General features: G+C 39.1%; 1 protein-coding gene across 1 annotated transcript in view; it reads left to right on the top strand.

The window, feature by feature from the left end:
- Positions 1 to 18836, top strand: part of LOC149216329 (phosphatidylinositol 3-kinase, root isoform-like) — a 328543-nt gene that overhangs the window by 83072 nt on the left and 226635 nt on the right. The window contains exons 5-6 of the mRNA XM_089389911.1: positions 11189 to 11347; positions 11537 to 11746. Coding sequence (XP_089246037.1) covers positions 11189 to 11347; positions 11537 to 11746 — 369 coding nt within the window. The remainder of the gene's footprint in view (positions 1 to 11188; positions 11348 to 11536; positions 11747 to 18836) is intronic.

Below are 18836 nucleotides of genomic sequence, written 5' to 3'. Positions count from 1 at the left end.
CACGTTAAGTCAACATATGGTTGAACCTCACCACATACATTGGATTGGTGCCAAGAATCTGTTGAGATATCTTCGTGGCACAATTACTTATGGGTTAAGATACACTGCCGAAGATGTGAGACTACTTGGATACACTGATGCTGATTGGGCAGGCAATGTGGAGGACCGTAAGAGCACTTCCGGGTGCTGTTTCTCCTTGGGATCTGCTTCGATATCCTGGATGCGCAGGAAGTAGAAGTCGGTGGCTTTATGCACTGTCGAAGTAGAGTATATTGTTGCTAGCATGGCCTCCTGTGAGGCAGTCTGGTTGCGAAATCTCTTCAATGAGCTGTTTGGATTTACATTGGATACCACCCTGATCCTATGTGACAACCAGAGTGGGATTCGTCTGTCAGAGAATCTCGTATTTCATGATCGCTCCAAGCATATTGATATCAGGTATCACTATATTCGAGATATGGTGTAGCGGGGAGCTATCAGGCTCCAACATATCCGTACAGATGAACAGGTCGCCGACATTCTGACAAAGCCCCTAGGGAAATTCAAGTTCTTGACTTTCCGAGAACAACTTGGTGTTGTTCAAAGACCCTTTGATGAGGGACCTGTATGATGCATTGAGCTCTAGGAGCTCCGCGGGGGTGCAGGGTACTTCTTGGAGCGACATATGACCACAGGGTGATTCACTATCCCTTGGTGGTGTACATGTACATCCCGTGGCGACTATGTAGCCGGATGATTGGTTCTCCTGTGAGATCTGGATGATGTGTTCTCCATGACGACTATGTAGCAGGATGATTGGTTCTCCTGTGAGGTCTGGATGATGTGTTCTCCATGACGATTATGTAGCAGGATGATTAGTTCTCCTGTGAGGCCTGGATGATGTGTTCTCCATGGTGATTGTGTAGCAAGATGATTAGTTCTCCTGTGAGGACGGGATTGATTAAGTTCTCCTTTCAAGGCATCCTACCCATGCAGTCAGGGACTCATGGGAAGTACCTCTCATTTGATCAATGAGCAGGGAAATGAAGTTAGGGACCATAGTAGTACCGATGGACGCATCCCTGTATCTACTGTGCTTCCTACGCTAGGATGACCTTCATTGATCTGGGATCAATGATACTAGTCTGGGACCAGTGATAGGAGTTGTACCCACTATGACACTGACTTCGGGTTGGTTGAGACTGGTCTGGGATCAGTGGGAGTGGTACATACTATGACGCTGACTTCGGGTCGGTTGAGACTGGTCTAGGACCAGTGGTACACTCTCTGACACTGTGACACTGGTCTGGGACCAGTGGTAGGAGTGGTACCTACTATGACGCTGACTTCGAGTCGGTTGAGACTGGTCTGGGACCAGTGGTACGCACTCTGAGACTGACTTTGAGTCAGTGGAGGATGATACTGGTCTGGGACTAGTGGTAGGAGTTGTACTCACTATGACGTTGACTTTGGGTTGGTTGAGACTGGTCTGGGACTAGTGGTACATACTCTAAGACTGACTTTGAGTCAGTATGATACATCCTCGATCATTTCTTCTTCTTCATAATTCGAACAAAAGCAGAGTAGAACAAAACAAAGCAAAGCAGAGCAGAACAAAGCAGAGCAGTACAGATCAATACAGGGCAGAACAAGACAAAGCAGAATAGGCAGAATAGAGTAGAGCAGGGCAAGGGTCAGGCTGTACAGGGCAGTGCATTTGATGGATGAATAGTAGCGACCGACAGATAGATTGCAGATGAAGTTCTCCCTAGTTGAGAGGGAGTGTTAAAATTGGCAACTAGGGCCAAATTTCATGTGGGTCATCTTATTCATGGCTGATAATATGTTTATTAGATTCCTCTCATCGAGAGGTTTAGGATTGATCTAAAGATCATCCGATTCCGATAAGTATTTATGGAGATATGAATTTATTTTGATTATGGAATTATTATCAAGCTGACCTACAACTCATGTAGGCTTAGAAGCCCAACAGTCGCATCTATTCAAACATCAACAATTGTGTATAAATACAGGAGTACTTTTCCTCATTTGCACTCACTCATCTCATCACATCTCTCTCTCTCTCTCTCTCCTGCGCAGAAAAGAGGCTCTTCTCTACTGCGCAGAAAAGAGACTCTCTCTCACACATGGAAGGAAAGCTGCTGAACCTGAAGCTGCAACTGCAGATCCAAAGATTGACCAGCGCTAACCATCAGATCTCCTCCTCTGAATTGCGTTGTATGTCCATCTAGACCTCCTCTGAAGGCCGCATTTTTTGGTGGTGGAATCAAGCCGATCCGACGGTCGGTTTGCGAGATATCGTCTGCCCTAGTTTTGATGATGAAGCCGCTAATGCTAATACTGCTGATCTAGGGTTTGCTACTGCTGATATAAATAAGATTTATTGTACTATTTCTCTCTGCTGAATTATTGAAGATAAAAGAAGATTTGATCAAAGGGTTCCCCACACATTGTGGGGTTTGTCCCTGGCTAGCCGCCACATTTTGTGTCTCTTGTCTTGGCTTGTTTTCTGTTGATCGTTTAATGTTCTATCTGCACTTTACTTATGCACATGTGATTGCTAATCTATGAATAATAATAAGAAAGAAAAGTAAATTGCTCTAAGCATAGAACATACCATAACTTAACACTTGTTCATGTCAAACCCAATCAAATCTCTTCTTGTTGCACAACTTCGACCCCTAGCTACAGAAATTCGGCCTCTACTGCAAATCTGAAATTTTGGCCCCTAGTAACAACTGCTGCATCCACATGTGTGAGCAATTTTTGGGCTTTCTAGGCTTCATTTGACCTTTTCTTGAGTTTCTCCTTCTTCTAGCGCTTGATGATGACCTAACAGACCTTCCTTAGACCTTTTTTTCTGCAATTTCTTCAAGTTCGATCTAGCAGTAGCTAAACCCTAGCCTTCCAACAACAAACGCCTAGCCTTCCTTCTTCGCACGTGAGAGAGGGAGAGAGAGAGATAGCCCAAAACACTTGTCCTTCGTCCTTATACTCCTTCGCTATCCTTCTCTTTCTTCTTCGCTTGGATGAGATAAGAAGTGAATGTATCCAAAGGAGGTTGAGCTCCCTTCTTTATATAGCCTTTCAAGGAGGACAAATTGCCCCATTTGAGGCCGAATTCTTAACTGCTAGACCGACTTCGTTTTGGAGGGTATTGTGACACTTTCAAATACAAAAATAATTATTTTTACAAGTTACAATGTGCTCGATGGGGTCTTCTTTATATGACTGACTCTTTTGAATTCTTGAACCTAAGACAAATCCTAGAAACACTCAATGGGCGCTTGAAATCTAAATAAAATGACCTTGAGCATGAAATCCATGCTACATAAAACAATAATAATAATTTTTCTTTCATTTTACAATATACAAGAATCAAAATTACATTTCGTATTTATGAAGACCGAACCTAGTTACAGTTTTCAACACTCCCTTTTAACTAGGGAAGTATTCATAAATGGTACAGGGACATTCTCAAACTGAAGAGATCTCATAAGAAGAGTCGGATTGGTAAGCCATCTCATAAGCTATTAGTTCAACTTATCTCTTTGCATCATATCAACCAACATTGTTACATAACAAGGCCTTGACAAACAACTCTATCTCTCCACAAGATCAAAGCCCAATGCTAGTGAGCCCAATGACTGATACACACCATAATCATTGTCTCAAAAGGCGCATACCCCGCCCGGGTGTTTACATGGTATGTCTTTTTAGGACAATTCCTATCTTGGAATGACACATCCTCAAGGAATTTCCTCCTTGACTACTCTTACATCTTGGATGCCCTACCTTATCCTTAATGAGTATCGGAAACCAGATTCTTACCCAATCCTCCATTCTTTCTTCCCAAAGTGAAGAAAAGAATGATGTGTCTATTTCTCCCTCTCAAGTAGGGAGAATATATCAACCAATCCAAGCTTGTCTCTCAAATACACAAGCTTCTTATTAGGAAGAGATTTTGTTAAGACATCAACTACCTGCTCATCCGTGGAGATGTATTGTAGCTTTAACACACCATCTTGTACCAACTTTCGTATGTAGTGATACTTGTTATTTATATGCTTTGTCTTTCCATGAAACACTGGGTCTTCAAATAACCTTATACAACTGGTGTTGTCACAATTTATCACCGTAGGGTCCATCGATCCTTCAAACAAATCAAACAACAATGCCCTCAACCAGACAACCTCTCTGCTTAATTCACAGGTTGCAATGTATTCAGCCTCAGCATTACTCAATGAAACTAATTCTTGCTTTCTACTTATCCATGATATCGAGGATCCCAAACTAAAACCGCCTCCTGTAGTGGTTCTCCCATCCATCTCACTGCTTCCCCAATCAAAATCTGTATATCCAATCAATTGGACATCATTCGTCTTGTCATATTTTAGACAATAATTGATTGTTCCTTGTAGGTATCTCAGTATGTGCTTTGCTGCTATCCAATTTCTCATGCTTCGACTCTACCTGGAACTGACTGAGAATATTCACTGCAAAACAAATCTCTGGTCGAGTATTTACCAAATACATTAGAGATACAACCAATTGTCTATACCTTGTTGGATCCACAGGACTTGACTCAGATCGTCTCAACTTCTTCAAATTTGTGACAATAGGGGTTATCATGGGTTTGCAATCCATCATGTCAAATCTTTTCAACATTTCTATCACATATTTCCCTTGACCTAGAAATATCTCATCAGGACCTTGCCAAACTTCCAACCCAAATAGTAGTGCATCAGTCCTAGATCCTTCATGTCGAATTCTGCTGCCAATTCCTTTTTACATTCTTGAATATGACCTTCCACACCTGTCATGAGAAGATCATCCACATATAGAAGAATGATTACATGCTCATTCTTCACAACCTTGATATAGAATTCAGTTCAACGGAGCTCTTCGTAATGCCCAATCTTTGAAGGTATGTGTCCATCCTTGCATACCAAGCCCTTGGTGCTTGCTTAGGGCCATAGAGTGCCTTCTTCAGCTTGTAAACATGAGTCTTTCTATCTTTTACTTCAAATCCAAAGGGTTGTTCTATATAGACTTCTTCATCAATAGTGCCATTCAGGAATGCTATCTTGACATCCATTTGATGGATGTTCCATCCCATCGATGCTACCAAAGAGACCAACGATCGTATAGTTGTATACCTTGCTATAGGTGCAAATGTTTCTTCATAACCGATGCCTTCTTGTTGAAAAAAACCCCTAGCCACAAATCTTGCCTATATTTGTCTATATTTCCATCTGCTGCATGTTTAATCTTGTAGAGCCATTTGGAAGTTACCGCAAACTTGTCTTAGGCCTAGGATGATTTCCCAAACTCCATTCTTCATTATTGATTGATATTCCTCATTCATGGCATCTTTCCATTCTCGATGTTTGACAACTTCTTCAAAGGTGGATGGATCTGCTTCAATTAACTTTGTCATATAAGCTGCATACCCTGAATATATTTTAGTCTTTTTGCTTTCTCTAAATGTACATTTGGCTGCTGCATGTCCCTCTGCATCTAGCAGAGTAGACTTTAACCAATTAGGTCTCTTTCTACTTTTGGGGACAATGGCTTGTTGTACAGGGTCACTGGGACCTTCTTCTTCATGATTTATATCTTCTTCCTCCCTTGTGCACTCTTCTTCGAATATTGGAAGTTCATCAATGAAATCAATCGGGAGGTCCTTTGATTTCTTGAATGCAATACTTTCATCAAAGATTACATCTCGACTAACTTCTATTCGATGCCCTTCTTTTATGTAGATCCTATATGCCTTTGAAGTATTGCGGTGACTGACAAATATTCCCTTCATGCATGTAGGATCCAACTTCTTTCTCTTATCTTTTGGAATGTGAATATAGATAGGACAACCAAATATTTTGAGATGATCTATGCTTGGTTTCTTCCCAATGAATGCTTCCTTAAAAGTCATGTTGTCTAGTGATCTATGAGGACTTCGATTTTGAACATACACAATAGTCTTTGTTGCTTCACCCCACATAAATTTTGGCAGATCTTAATTATGTAACATGGCCCTTACACTTTCTTCGATGTATTGACTTGTACGTTCAACAACTCCATATTGTTTGGGATTATATGGGACTATGAGCTAGCTCTTAATCCCAACCTCCTTACAGAAAGCTATGAGTTCCTTTAAAGTGTATTCTCCTCCATTGTCGAACATTAGTACCTTGATCCTCCTTTTTGTAAGGTTTTCCATTTCAAATTTGAATTCTTGAAATTTGTTGAATACTTCATCCTTGGACTTTAACAAATAGATCCAAGTTTTCCTTGAGTGGTCATCAATGAATGTTAAAATATAGATGACCTCCAAGAGACTTTGTAGACATAGGGCCACAAACATCAGAGTGAATGAGATCCAAAACTTCTTTTTCTCTTGAAGTATTGCTTCCAAAAGGCTTTCTAATATTCTTACCCAATGCACATCCCTTGCATACTCTTTCATGATCTTCCTTGAGTTCAGGCATGCCATTTACCATTGAATTTAGAGTTGGTAGGGTTTTGTAGTGAAGGTGGGTTTTGTAGTGAAGGTGACATGGACTTACTTGAATGTGAACCAAAGCTTGAGAGAGAGGTGTCAACAATCTGTAGTCTTCCTTCACGAATCCCAATGATCTTTGCATTTCTGATACTGGAGTCTTTATCCCATACCATAACCTTTCCATCTATAAAAGCAACTCTTTTTCCCTTATCTTCTAGACGAAACAAAAAGTAAATTCTTTTGCAAACCTGTCACAAACAGGATGTTGTTGAGATGGATGTTTCCTCCATTCTCTAGCTCCAACGAGGTTGATCCAATGCCTCTTACATGATAGCTCTTCTTGTCACCAAGTTCAACTGAATAGGATGATTTTCCTCTTGATAAGGTTTTTAGTTGCTTGTGTTCCCTTGTCATATGCCTTGATGCTCCACTGTCGATTACCCAAATGTTCTCATCTTCAAATGTTCCTACAGGTGCCGAGAACAAACTCTTGTCCTTTGTAGGAGTCTTGGTCATACTATCTTTGATTAACAGAAGGAGATTCCATAATGCCTTGATACCTTGCTTGAGATGATTCACCATAGAACACTTCTTCAATGGTTCCTTCAAGGATGTATTGATCTTCATCATGACCTTAGCCAAACTTAGCTCTGATCCCATGTTGAGAGATCAATGGGGCTAGTAGTTAGGTGATTTCTCTTAAACTTGATAGTTGGTTGTGATGTTTTCTTAATTATTAGCACCCTTTCTTATTATTATGATGTTCTTTTCATCAAACAACTACCAAAACAAGAAGATTAACATTACATAAGAACATAAGATGTAGGCTGTCATGCCAGGGCCAAAACCTCTCCTCTTGAGAGGAAAACCCACAAATCTCTTCTCTTCTCTTCTTATAGACAAGGACCAATACCCTTCCTAGACCAAGTCAAACCTTCTTGATGTGCTTCTCTTGTTCAAGTCAAACCTAGTCAAATCTCTTCCAACTGCACAACTTCAACCCCCAACTACAAAAATTCGGCCTCTACTGCAGATCTAAAATTTCATCCCCCAGTAAGAACTATTGCATCCACACGTATGAGCAATTTCTGGGCTTTCTAGGCTTCCTTTGACCTTCGCTTGAGTTTCTCCTTCCTCTAGTGCTTGAGGATGACCTAATAGATCTTCCTTCGACCTTCTTTCTGCAATTTCTTCAAGTTCGATCTAGCATCAACTAAACCCTAACACCTTCTGACAACAAAACCCTAGCCTTCCTTCTTCGCACGTGAGAGAGAGAGAGAGCCCAAATCACTTGTTCTTCGTCCTTCTTCTCCTTCGCTATCCTTCTTCTCTTTATTTTTCGCTTGGATGAGATGAGAAGTGAATGTATCCAAAGGCGGTCGAGCTCCCTCCTTTATATAACCTTTCAAGGAGGACGAATTGACCCATTTGAGGCCGACTTCTTAGCTGCCAAGCTGACTTGGTCTTGGAGGGTATTGTGACACTTTTAAATACAAATAATTCTTTTTACAAGTTACAATGTGCTCGATGGGTCTTCTTTATATGACAATGAATCTTTTGACTTCTTGAACCTAGGGAAAATCCTAGAAGCATAGAATGGGTGCTTGACCTCTAAATAAAATGACCTTGAGCATGAAACCCATGATACTCAAAACAATAATAATAATTTTTCTTTCATTTTACAATATACAAGAATCAAAAGTACATTTCATAGTTATGAAAACCGAAAGAGCATGACGAGAAAGAGCACAAGTACAAGCATGTCTTTGGCGATACTTGAAACCTAGTGGGGGCTTTAACAACATCTCATTTCACTGACCTAACAAGCCACCATTGACAAATTGTTCTTTTTTGTTACAATACATGTTCGAATTTGAATCATGAATCTTCCTCCATATTGTTAGTCCAAGCCCTGTTTTAACTATAGTCTCAAATTTGGTTTAGCCCCTGGTTTTCCCAAAAAGCTTAGATGGCCCAAGGCAAACTGGATACCTAGTTAATATCTAATAGTTGATCTTGGTTTGTAGGGTAACAATATTCTAGATGCACGTGGATCGGTCAACATTTATGTTTTAGGTATGACAATGTCAGTTCACAAATAATGATCTTATGTTTCTTGATTATCCTCTATTGACAGGGACATGATTCTAAAGGCCTGAGATTTTTATATTCAGCAGGTGAAATTCATTTTTCAAGCATAGCTCCATTCTTGTTATGCATCCACATTTTCACTGTGGCATGACAACTAGATGTTTATTACGAAGTTAATACATAGCTTGTGTTTATGTTGTTTATTTGATTGTTGTGAAGAGGTGAAGTGTAGGAACACCAACTAGTCTTGATTGGTGGCTGAACACAATGTTATGTGTAAATTATCTCAACCTAGTTATTGCTAACTCCCTAAATTACACATTTGAATATCAAGTCCTTAATACCAGCGTGGAAAAAGTCGTGATAAAATTGGGAAAGTCTGATTTTTTGGGCTAGCCAATTTTATTGGCTGATTTTTTGTTGATTTTTTTTGAAAATGAAAAAATCTCGATTTTGTAAAAAAAGTCGGGATTTTATTGGGAGTCAAACCAAAAATCGTGAACCCTGCCCAGGCTGCAGATAAGTGAGGGAAAAGGCTGAAAATCACACTTATTTTTCTCTTCTTTTTGTAATTCATCCCTGTGGAGAGTGGAGGTGTTTTCCATTGCCCAGGAGGAGGAGATTTACTAGTTTTGTGGTGTGGATTTGGAGATTTGTCCACTGCTCAACGTGAGAGACTCAAGGTGCCGATTTGCTGCTGCCATGTATGCATTCTAATTTCTCTCTGTGTCTTTGTTACACATGGCTTCTTAAATCTTTCCATTAGTTTGTTTTTAGTGTTTTTTTTTTTTTTTGCTTAGAAATTTGAATCAAAACATTGTTTAGAATCTAGATTGAATCAAAACTTCAAAATGTTTAGATTGTTTACATGTTTCAACTTTCAAGAATAAAAAATTCAAACCCTTGTTAAGTGAATGTGAGCGTGTTCAAGTGAGTGAGAAGAGGCATTTAAAATTTAAAATCAACAATTACATTTGTGTTTGCTTCTTATGTGATAGGCAATTTCACCCTGTGTAGGAATTTGGTGATCCTGATCCTACACCCGACAGCGGGAAGGGGGAGGGGTCAATAGACAATATTTGTCTTGCAAGTTGTGTGGCAAGCATATGTCAGGGGATGTCAACAGATTAAAATTCCATCTGGGGCAAATTTCAGGGCAAAATATAGAACTTTGCCAAAAAGTAACTCCAGAAATCATCTGAAAGGCCATTAAAGAGGATGCCAAAGACAATAGGGCATAGGAAAAGGCAAAGCCATTCCCTATTCCCGTAAAAGGGGCAGAGGATCCCAATGACTGATTATTTTATTGCATGTAGATGACTCATGATATACATTTATTATATTTTTTGTTGATATTTTGACTCTTGAGAATTGAGACTGAGTCGGGACTCAAGATTCAGGACTTGATTCACTATTTTGATATGTGATGTAGCACTAGGCTTCATATACGTATTATATATTAGCTTTCTTTTCATGTTTACGTGGAAATGCATTTCTTTGATGTTGTGGATACTTTAAATGCTAAAAAAAAATGATTTTTTTTGTATTTTTTTAATTTTGCAAAGTTTTTGCTGATTTTTTCAAAAACATCTTGACTTTAACGACTTCTTCAATTTCTGGACCCTTGCCGATTTAATCTCGAGGTCGACTTTTTCCACATTGCTTAATACCAGTCAGGGAAACTCTGGAGATACTAAGGAGTGCTTCCCAATGTCACCACAACAGCTCTCCTCCCACTATAGAGCTGGTGCTGTTCGAGGTCAAGGATGGAATCCCTAAATGCTGTTGCTTGACCTGCAAATTAGGCTCAAAAGGCAGAAGATAGATCAAGTGAAAGAAGAAATTAAAGATATTAATATCAAGAGGACATCGACAAGATAATCAGAGTGGCATGTGTTGGAGTACATCAACAGGATAATCAGATACGAGACAAAACATGGGCTTGACAGTGCTCTGACCATAACTGCAAATTCTTTGTCTATTTACTTAAGTGTCAATTATTTTCATGCTTGCATTTGTACTGGTTGTATGCTTCAGTCCCGTTGACCTGTTTTTGTGGTCAATCGAGTTGCTATGTCTCTACCAAAGGATTTAAGAAATTTTGTATGTGTGAAAAATGCTTCAATCACATGTTTTCTTCATGGAGAAAGTCCTGTCACTCTTCTCGGATTTTTCCAATTAGTGGATTGAAAATCTGAACTTTTGGTCCTAGCACCGAGTTTAACATGCTACTGTGATATTAAGGATACATGATATTTTTCAGCATTCGAATGATTGCATTGTTGGTGCAACCGGTTTCTGTATTTCATGCAACACTGTCAATTTTATGATGAGTATATGTTAGTTTCTGCTTGTTATATCTAACAGGGGCTGTACTAAAAATGTATAGGATGTAGCTATTTGGATTTTTAGAAAGGCGATAAAAATTGTAATTGTCTCAGCTTGTAACTACTTATATGTTTCAGTTCTTATTCTGGAGATAGTGCTATTTTCTTCAGTCGGTGACTCAGTAGAATAGAACTTACTCTTGGATATAACTACATGGTTAACTAGGAACATGCTAAGAACTGACATGGCTATTTGAAACTGCAGGTTTGGGATGTTTCTTCTTCTAAGCAGGACGTGGTCATTGGTGGTGCTACATTCTGTCTTTTCAACAGAAAGAAACAACTTAAAACAGGACAGCAGAAACTTAGGCTTTGGCCGGGGAGAAAAGCAGATGGGTCAGTGCCTACTACTACACCAGGAAAGGTGAAAGTTAAACAATCTAAATGAGAGAAGTCTAGATCAAATGTTCACTTTATACTGCTAAAAGCTTGATATCCTAGATATTTTAGAATGGGTTTTGTTCGGCAAATTTCGGAGTACAATGAGATAAGATTTGTAAATCAGCTTGGGTATTATTTTAAAATCAGAATGCTGATTACTACTTGCATACAGGTACCTAAGTCGGAACGAGGAGAAATTGAGCGCTTGGAGAAGCTAGTCAACAAGTATGAACGTGGGCAGATTCCGCGTATTGAGTGGCTAGATGAACTTGCATTCAGAGCCATTGAGAAAATCAAAGAGAGAGAAAGTAGATGCATTGGGACATCTCATTTACATCTTATTGTTCATCTAGTTCCTTTTGAGCACCAAGTTACTTTCCAGGTTGGCTTTTTAACATGTTTCTTGGTTATCGTAAGAGGGTCAGTGTCATCTTATTTATTTCAAAAGCAAAATTTTAATACTTGCAGTTTTATGTTTTTGCACTTTAACATGTTTGTAGGTTATCCTGAGAGGGTTGGTTATGTCATCCATCTTATTTGTTTGAAAAGAAAAATTTAATACTTGTGGTTTTATGATTTTGAAAACTCTTACAAACTTTGTTTGATCATATGCACCCAGCATTTCTTCACACATGCAATTTGTTCCAGAGCAGTTTTTTATAATGAACATTGAAAACCTGCTTAGCAATGCTGTTGTTTACCATTAGAAGTACTTCTCTATTATGTGTTGCAGAACACTCAAGATTAGATATTTTTTTAGGAAATAAGTGGATAATGTGTAAAAAAAGCAAAACTAAAATATGTACAACATGTACAGAAGCTCAGACTGTTCTCAGGTTATCTTTCTTAGTGTTAATAAAACTGAGACAAGGTCCAGTTATGCAAAAACATTGTAACCCTTGATGTGTCTTATCAAAAGAAAATTTTTGGCTTGCAGGTGAAAACGTACCTCTTTCTGCCAAATCATAAGGAAAGAAGAAACATAACTAACATTAATGTCAGAGATACATTTGCACCTTAATTTCCAAAGGAAATACAAAGCAGTATTCGAAAGCCTGGCAAAAACTAGGAGGACCAACTGTTTAGAGTCACCAGCCAGGGAAAACCTCATAGATTATAAGATAAGTGCAAAGACCATGCACTAAGGACTCATTGAGTATGTGTATTCGATGTATCTTCAAAGAATCAAATCTATGAAACCCACCTGGCATTTAGAGTTTATCCTAGTAGGAACTTCTTATGTAGCAATGGATGCAATTTCTTTGCATCATAACCTCGGGGAGGCTTACCAAAAGACCAACACCAATGTCTTCAAATTGGACCCTATTACCCCTCATTTTGCATGATGCCTATACTAGTGGATTTTTTTTCCCATGCTCGTGATTCTCATCACAAAGAACTTTGGATGGTTAGGGTGTTCACTTGGTTTCGTGGATTATTGATCACATGGATGATGATGTGCTAGAGGTTTTGATGATGTATTATTTGGTATATTTGTTCAACATAGAGAGATGATGTTACACTTGATCATGTGATGTTCTAGTCTCCATGCTTTGCTAGATGATTGCACATGAAGATGTATGCATCCCTTATGGAATGCCCTTGCACTTTTGGGCTAAGTGAACATTGCATTGGCTTGATCATTTTGTTCGTTTCTGTTGATTTATGGTAGCATCGGATGTGCTCTAAGCCTCAAAATTTGCATGGAGGCTTGGACACATGCATTCTCCAATACCCAAAAATTGTTTTGGGAAATTCCACCCAGAGACAATTTATTAAAATAATTAATTATTTTTAATGGAGGCCTAAGTCTAAACTTAGGGAATTAAAATAATTAAAGGGTATTAATCTAAACTATTGGTGAAACTTCTAGAAGAAGGCAGAGATGGAGTCCAAATGATATGAGCCATTGATTAGGATCTAATCTGGGTTGTTGGTTCTCAACTGGAGGATTATAAGAAGGACATCGATGGGCACTTGGAGAACACATCGAATAGAGTTCAGAAGATCGAATTTTTGAAGCAGAGCAGCTGCCAGTGAGAAATTCAAAGTGAGATTTTGCAGTGAGGGGTAGGGATAGTTCCGGTTGGATATTTCTCCTGATCCGGGAATACTCAGCAGAGGAGGCAGAGAGAGATCCAAGAGAGGCATCACAAAGCCAGAAGAGGTTGACGTAGGGTCACGCAGAGGCAACGCAGAGCCTTGAGGAGATCTGAAATTTGTTGGAGGGATCGATTTCTATAGCTGGAAGCCGGGGTGTGAGACCGGGAGAGCAGAAGTCAGAATCTTAGAGGCAAATCGATCAGCCGGGAGGAGTGACGCAGACCCTAGATAGTGTGACGCTGGGCTGACGCAGTGACTGTGTAGAGACAACGAAGAGGTAGCCAGGGGCTAGTCATTCAGTGGCTGGATTAGCCAGGGTCTCCTATGATAGTGTGAGGTAATCTCACTTATCTCTCTGTCAATGATATTCTCTGTATTGGATAGCCAACAGGGCATCCAGAGATTGTATTCAGAAATTACTACTGCATAATAATAAAACCCTCAGCTACTGCATGTGAAAATTCCTAGGCCAAGGAATCCCTACGGCAACAAATCTTAATCTACTTCACCTACTTGATTTTTTTTTAAATTACATTCATCAAGTTATTCTTCTGATTACTGAAGAAAATTACACTAATTAAATATTTGATCTCATGAAACAAAAAACAGAGCAAAGAACAAGATACATAGGACACACTTATTTTTGGATACAATAGTCCCCGGAAAAACCTAATGTGGGAAAATCGGTGCAGCAGCTCTAAGGATTTAATTATTATGCAGGAGAAATATTTGAATACAAATCTAGGATGCTCATATAGCAATCCTTTACATAGAAAATATTGGTGGAAAATCCGAGTGAGTTGTACCTCACTTCACCTGGTAGAATTATGGTTGATCAGACACAAGACTGGCTAACCCCAACTATTTTTGCATAACCTCTTCTGCCCTCTGCGTCAGCTTTCCCGGCTATTCCGGTAGTTCCCGACAGTTCCGACTTTTGCCCTTTGCGTCGGCTTTCCTCACTGTTCTGGCAATTCCCGGTAGTTTCGGCTATTCTCGACAGTTCTGACAGTTCCCGAAAGTTTTGGTTGTTCCCAACAGTTCCGGCTTCTGCCCTTTGCGTCAGCTTTCCCGGTTGTTCCGACTGTTCCCGACAGTTCTGGCTTCTGCCCTCTACGTTAGCTTTCCCGGTTGCTGCGTTGCCTCTCCGCGAGCCCTCTCTGCCTCTCTGTCAATATTCTCTAGAAAGTCCTTCTCCCGGATTCTCATTGCCCCTCTGCTGCAGAATGATCACTTAATTTGAAATCCATAGCAAACCCTACCTTAGGAATCAAATTCTGGATCAATTTGTTCTCTCTGTGTGTGTTTCCAAATGAACCCCAAGCCTCCATTTTATACTTTTCTTGTTGAGTCTTCGACGACCGAGATTAAGTCTCTAATCAACAAATAAGATTAAAACGTGACTTGATCTACCTTCTAGATCATTCTCACCCATATTTTGATTAATACCCATTAATATTTTAATTTTCCTAAGTTTAGACTTAGGAACTCCATTAAAACTATTAATTATTTTAATAAAATACAATTCGGTTGGAATTTCACCAAACAGTTTCTGAATTCTTTAGAACTCATGTGTCTTAGCCTCTCCACGAATGTTCAAGGCTAGAGCACTTCCGATGCTACCAAAAAACTAACACTGCATCGGTTTTTCTGCATTGGGTTTTTCCGGGGACATTTGTCCAAAAATATCTGTGTAGATGTGTTTTGTATTTCCTTCTTGTTTCCGCATTTATTTAAATGGTGAAGGCTGCAGTGTATTAGTTTCGGTGTTTACTGTAGGAAAACGGTAAAAAATTTGGTCAGTAATTAATAATTAGAAGAAACGTAATCAATTGCTGCAGTAGAAATTTGTGGCTTCCAAATTTTCACAGCTTCATCATAGCATAAAGTGCTTGGCATACACTAAATATCTTGCATGTGATTTGTTACTTGGATGGATGTACATGGTCATGGTTAGGGCTTATTTTCTCCATCGCCCTAACTCTTATGGATATGGATGATACATGGATGTATTGGGCTGTATGTGCCATCTTGGAATAATTACACACATGTTGAGGCATATTGTTGGATTACAGGGGGTTCAACTCTTCTTTTTTATGGGAATGATTGTGTTATAGACATTCACATGTTGAGGTCTCCCATTATGTATTCACTTGCTTGATTTGAGGATGAAGTCCACTTTGGAGACTACATTACACATCTGATGGAATTCTCATCTTGGGAGATGCCTCAAGTCTCTTGAGGAGGTTCTTAATGGTTTCATGACCTATTTTGAGGAGACATCCATCTTGAAGAAGGTTGCTTGCACTTGTAGTTGGGAATGTTCCACATTGGAGTAGATTTAGGAGGTTCCGAACCCTATATTTAGGGTTGCATTGCATATTTTGAGTGTGTCCTAGATTAAGGAGCAATAATCTTTTGATATATTGCCCATATTTCCTCTAGATTAGTGCCATCATTTGCAAATTATTTTGAAAATGTTGTCATAATAGAAATTTCAGCAAAAATTGACACAATTATGGTTCTTTTAAAGTCTACTACAAGAAAATTTTAGCCACATTTTGACCACTTGTTTGAAGAATGCACAACATCTTTTGCTTGAGCGTTTTGTTTATTTGGGGATTTCATTTTTGATATATCCCATTGGTGAAGAGAACCCTAGATCTTGAGGTCAAATGGCGTATATTTTCATGCATCTATTGGAGGCCTTGTTAACACCTAAATTTTCCCTTGCAATTTTGGAGGGTTAATGACCAAAAAATTTCATCAAGCTAGAGGTTGAGAGACATGTATAGATACAATTTTGGTTGGGCGGGGGGTTTTTTTTCTATTACTGCAAAATTAGTAGGTCTCATGCAAAGCCTCACTAGGCAATCTAGTCTTATGGCAACAAGAGATCATCCACCATTGTCACCTCAGTTGCCCTTCAACTATTTCATGGTGGATATTATCCCCACAAGGGAGACTTCCCTACAAAAGATCACCATCAAGATATTCAACTAAGGAGGGCTCAATGGTGATGCAAGGTTTGATAATTGATGGAAAAGTCATTGCCCAACCCTTGAAAAGCTAAGATAAGAGGTGCCTAGAGTTCAAGTGCACTTTTATAAGACCTTTATAATTTGGTATAAGTTGGGGTTTGTATGTTATGCAGATTTAGGGCATGCAATGACATATAACAACTTCAGAAAATAGCGCATGTGATAAGGTCAACAAATGAGCAAAGACTATGAATGAGGCAAGCTAGGTTTAAGTGAACTATGGTTTTGAATGGCTAGGAATGCATATGACAACAATTAAAATCAAGATGTCAACCCTAATTTTGGGGTGGAAACATGCAATTAATGCTAGACTTCACCTTTTTTATATTTATTAATAGGGATATAACAAATGGACAATAAATTGACATGAAATGCAGATTTAAGCTAACCCTAAGCCTAGTTACCATAAATTTAAGAGAAAAAGGAGAAATTAAAATGACCACCACAAGCTAGTCTAGTGTGTTAATGGAGTCTATGATGGCTAGGTCAAAGATAGAGGAACATGGATTAGGTGGGTGGAGGACTAAAATGCCTCTTTTTGAAACCTTAGTGACTTTCTCTAAGTGGAGATTTAAGGTCATAGGAGGCATACACAAAGTTCCTTTGATGGATTCTTGAAAGACTAATTATGCGAAGGATAAAGAAGCATGATATCATAAAGAACATTGCACTTTTTAATATGGCACAAACAAAGCCTAATTTCAAACATTTGCATGCAAAATGGAAGAAAATCAACAATAAATTTACACCATTCAATCAAGAGTCACTTCATCAATCCAATACAAGTCTCCTCATGCAAAAATATCTCTCCCAAGACAACACCAAGATCACATTGCATCCAAGAGAAAAGAACAAGAGAGCTAGTACACTCTTCTCAACAGAGAGAAAAGTGTTGTGAAGTGCGATGATCCAAAATGAAAGTGACTCCCCTATATGAGGGTAACCAAGTCACTTTTCATTAGTTTACAAGTAAAATCCCTAAAAAAGTTTACTCAAGTGTTCTACTAGGCCTAAAGGCCACATTTTGACCTTACAATAGCTTCAAATATGATAAATACATAAAAATAGCCCACATTCATGGGAATAAAGGCTCCCCATGATGATGTCATTCCCTCAAAATAGACAATCTCCATCAAGCAAGTGACAAAGAGGCTCATGGGTGCTCCTCGCTCCAAGAAATTGAAGTGCATGCATTTATCTCTAAATAACTTCTCCTCCACCATGACCTCATCTCCAAGAAGGTTCATGTCACCCTTCTAAGCCATATGGGGGTGACATGATAGGCTCTGAGGCAAGTGTTGGCACAAGGGCATGATGTATTAGCCCTCCCAAGTCATGTCAGTGATAAGCATCCTCATTTGGGCTCTGGAACAAAGCAAATTCCATTAAACAGGGTCAGGGCCAACTTGGGGGCATCCTATGTCCTTCTTGGAACATCATCAAACAAGCCAATGCCTTGGCTTCCTAGTACAACAATTCACAGGGGGCATAAAACCATGTGGAACCTCATCAAGGCCCAATGTCTATCTCATGAGGGCAACACTAGGGCTACAAGGTCATGTTTTCTCTTAGCAATGGGGAAAACCGTCCTTTAAATGGTGATGGATAGGTGTCAAGCCTTCCTTCAAAGGATATATGTTGTATGAATGATGAACCACCTTAAGCATACCCTCAAGATCAAGTGAGATCAACATCATCAGTGACAAAAAGCGGTTGAATTATCATTGTGATCCATATTGAATGTTAGGGGTAGAAAAATAGTGCACACAAACCTTGCCTTCCAATGTCTTTTTTGCTCAGGATTTGTAGCAGTGACCTTATAATAAATTATATGATCAAATTGTATGGTAGTATCCTTGCATGGCATAACTTATATGACAACGACAATGAAATATGCAGTGCTCTACAACAGTGACAATGATGTACATGGTGTTCTTATGACAATGTGATATGGAGGCCTGTGCATGCCTCTAATATACTTGTCTATTGCTGGGTTGGTCCTATGAGGCCTAATGTGATTTATGATGGAAGACATATGTCTCATTCTCATTGTACTTTGTATCTTAGCTAAACATTTGTTGAATATCTAATAGATGAAGAAGAATTTATTATGGGTTTTCCCCCTTGTGGGGTTTGGCCCTGGTCTCCAACCAAAATCCCAGTGTCTCTATAGTGTATGCTCTTCTTCTATTTTTCTATACTGTACCTCTACATTGTTGATGTTATTGTTCTCTCTACATAATTTGTAATGATGATATGATGCTATGGGGTGAATGCAATGCAAAAATTTGAAAAAGTTTAAAATACAATTATCTACAACAGAGAACA

The sequence above is a fragment of the Pinus tabuliformis genome, chromosome 1_1, assembly GCF_031772625.1.
Source record: "Pinus tabuliformis cultivar Carrire ecotype Pingquan chromosome 1_1, CPIR1, whole genome shotgun sequence".
NCBI lineage: Eukaryota > Viridiplantae > Streptophyta > Pinopsida > Pinales > Pinaceae > Pinus > Pinus tabuliformis.
The sequence above is the reverse complement of the archived record's forward strand: the minus strand, read 5'-3'. Positions and strand labels throughout refer to the sequence as shown.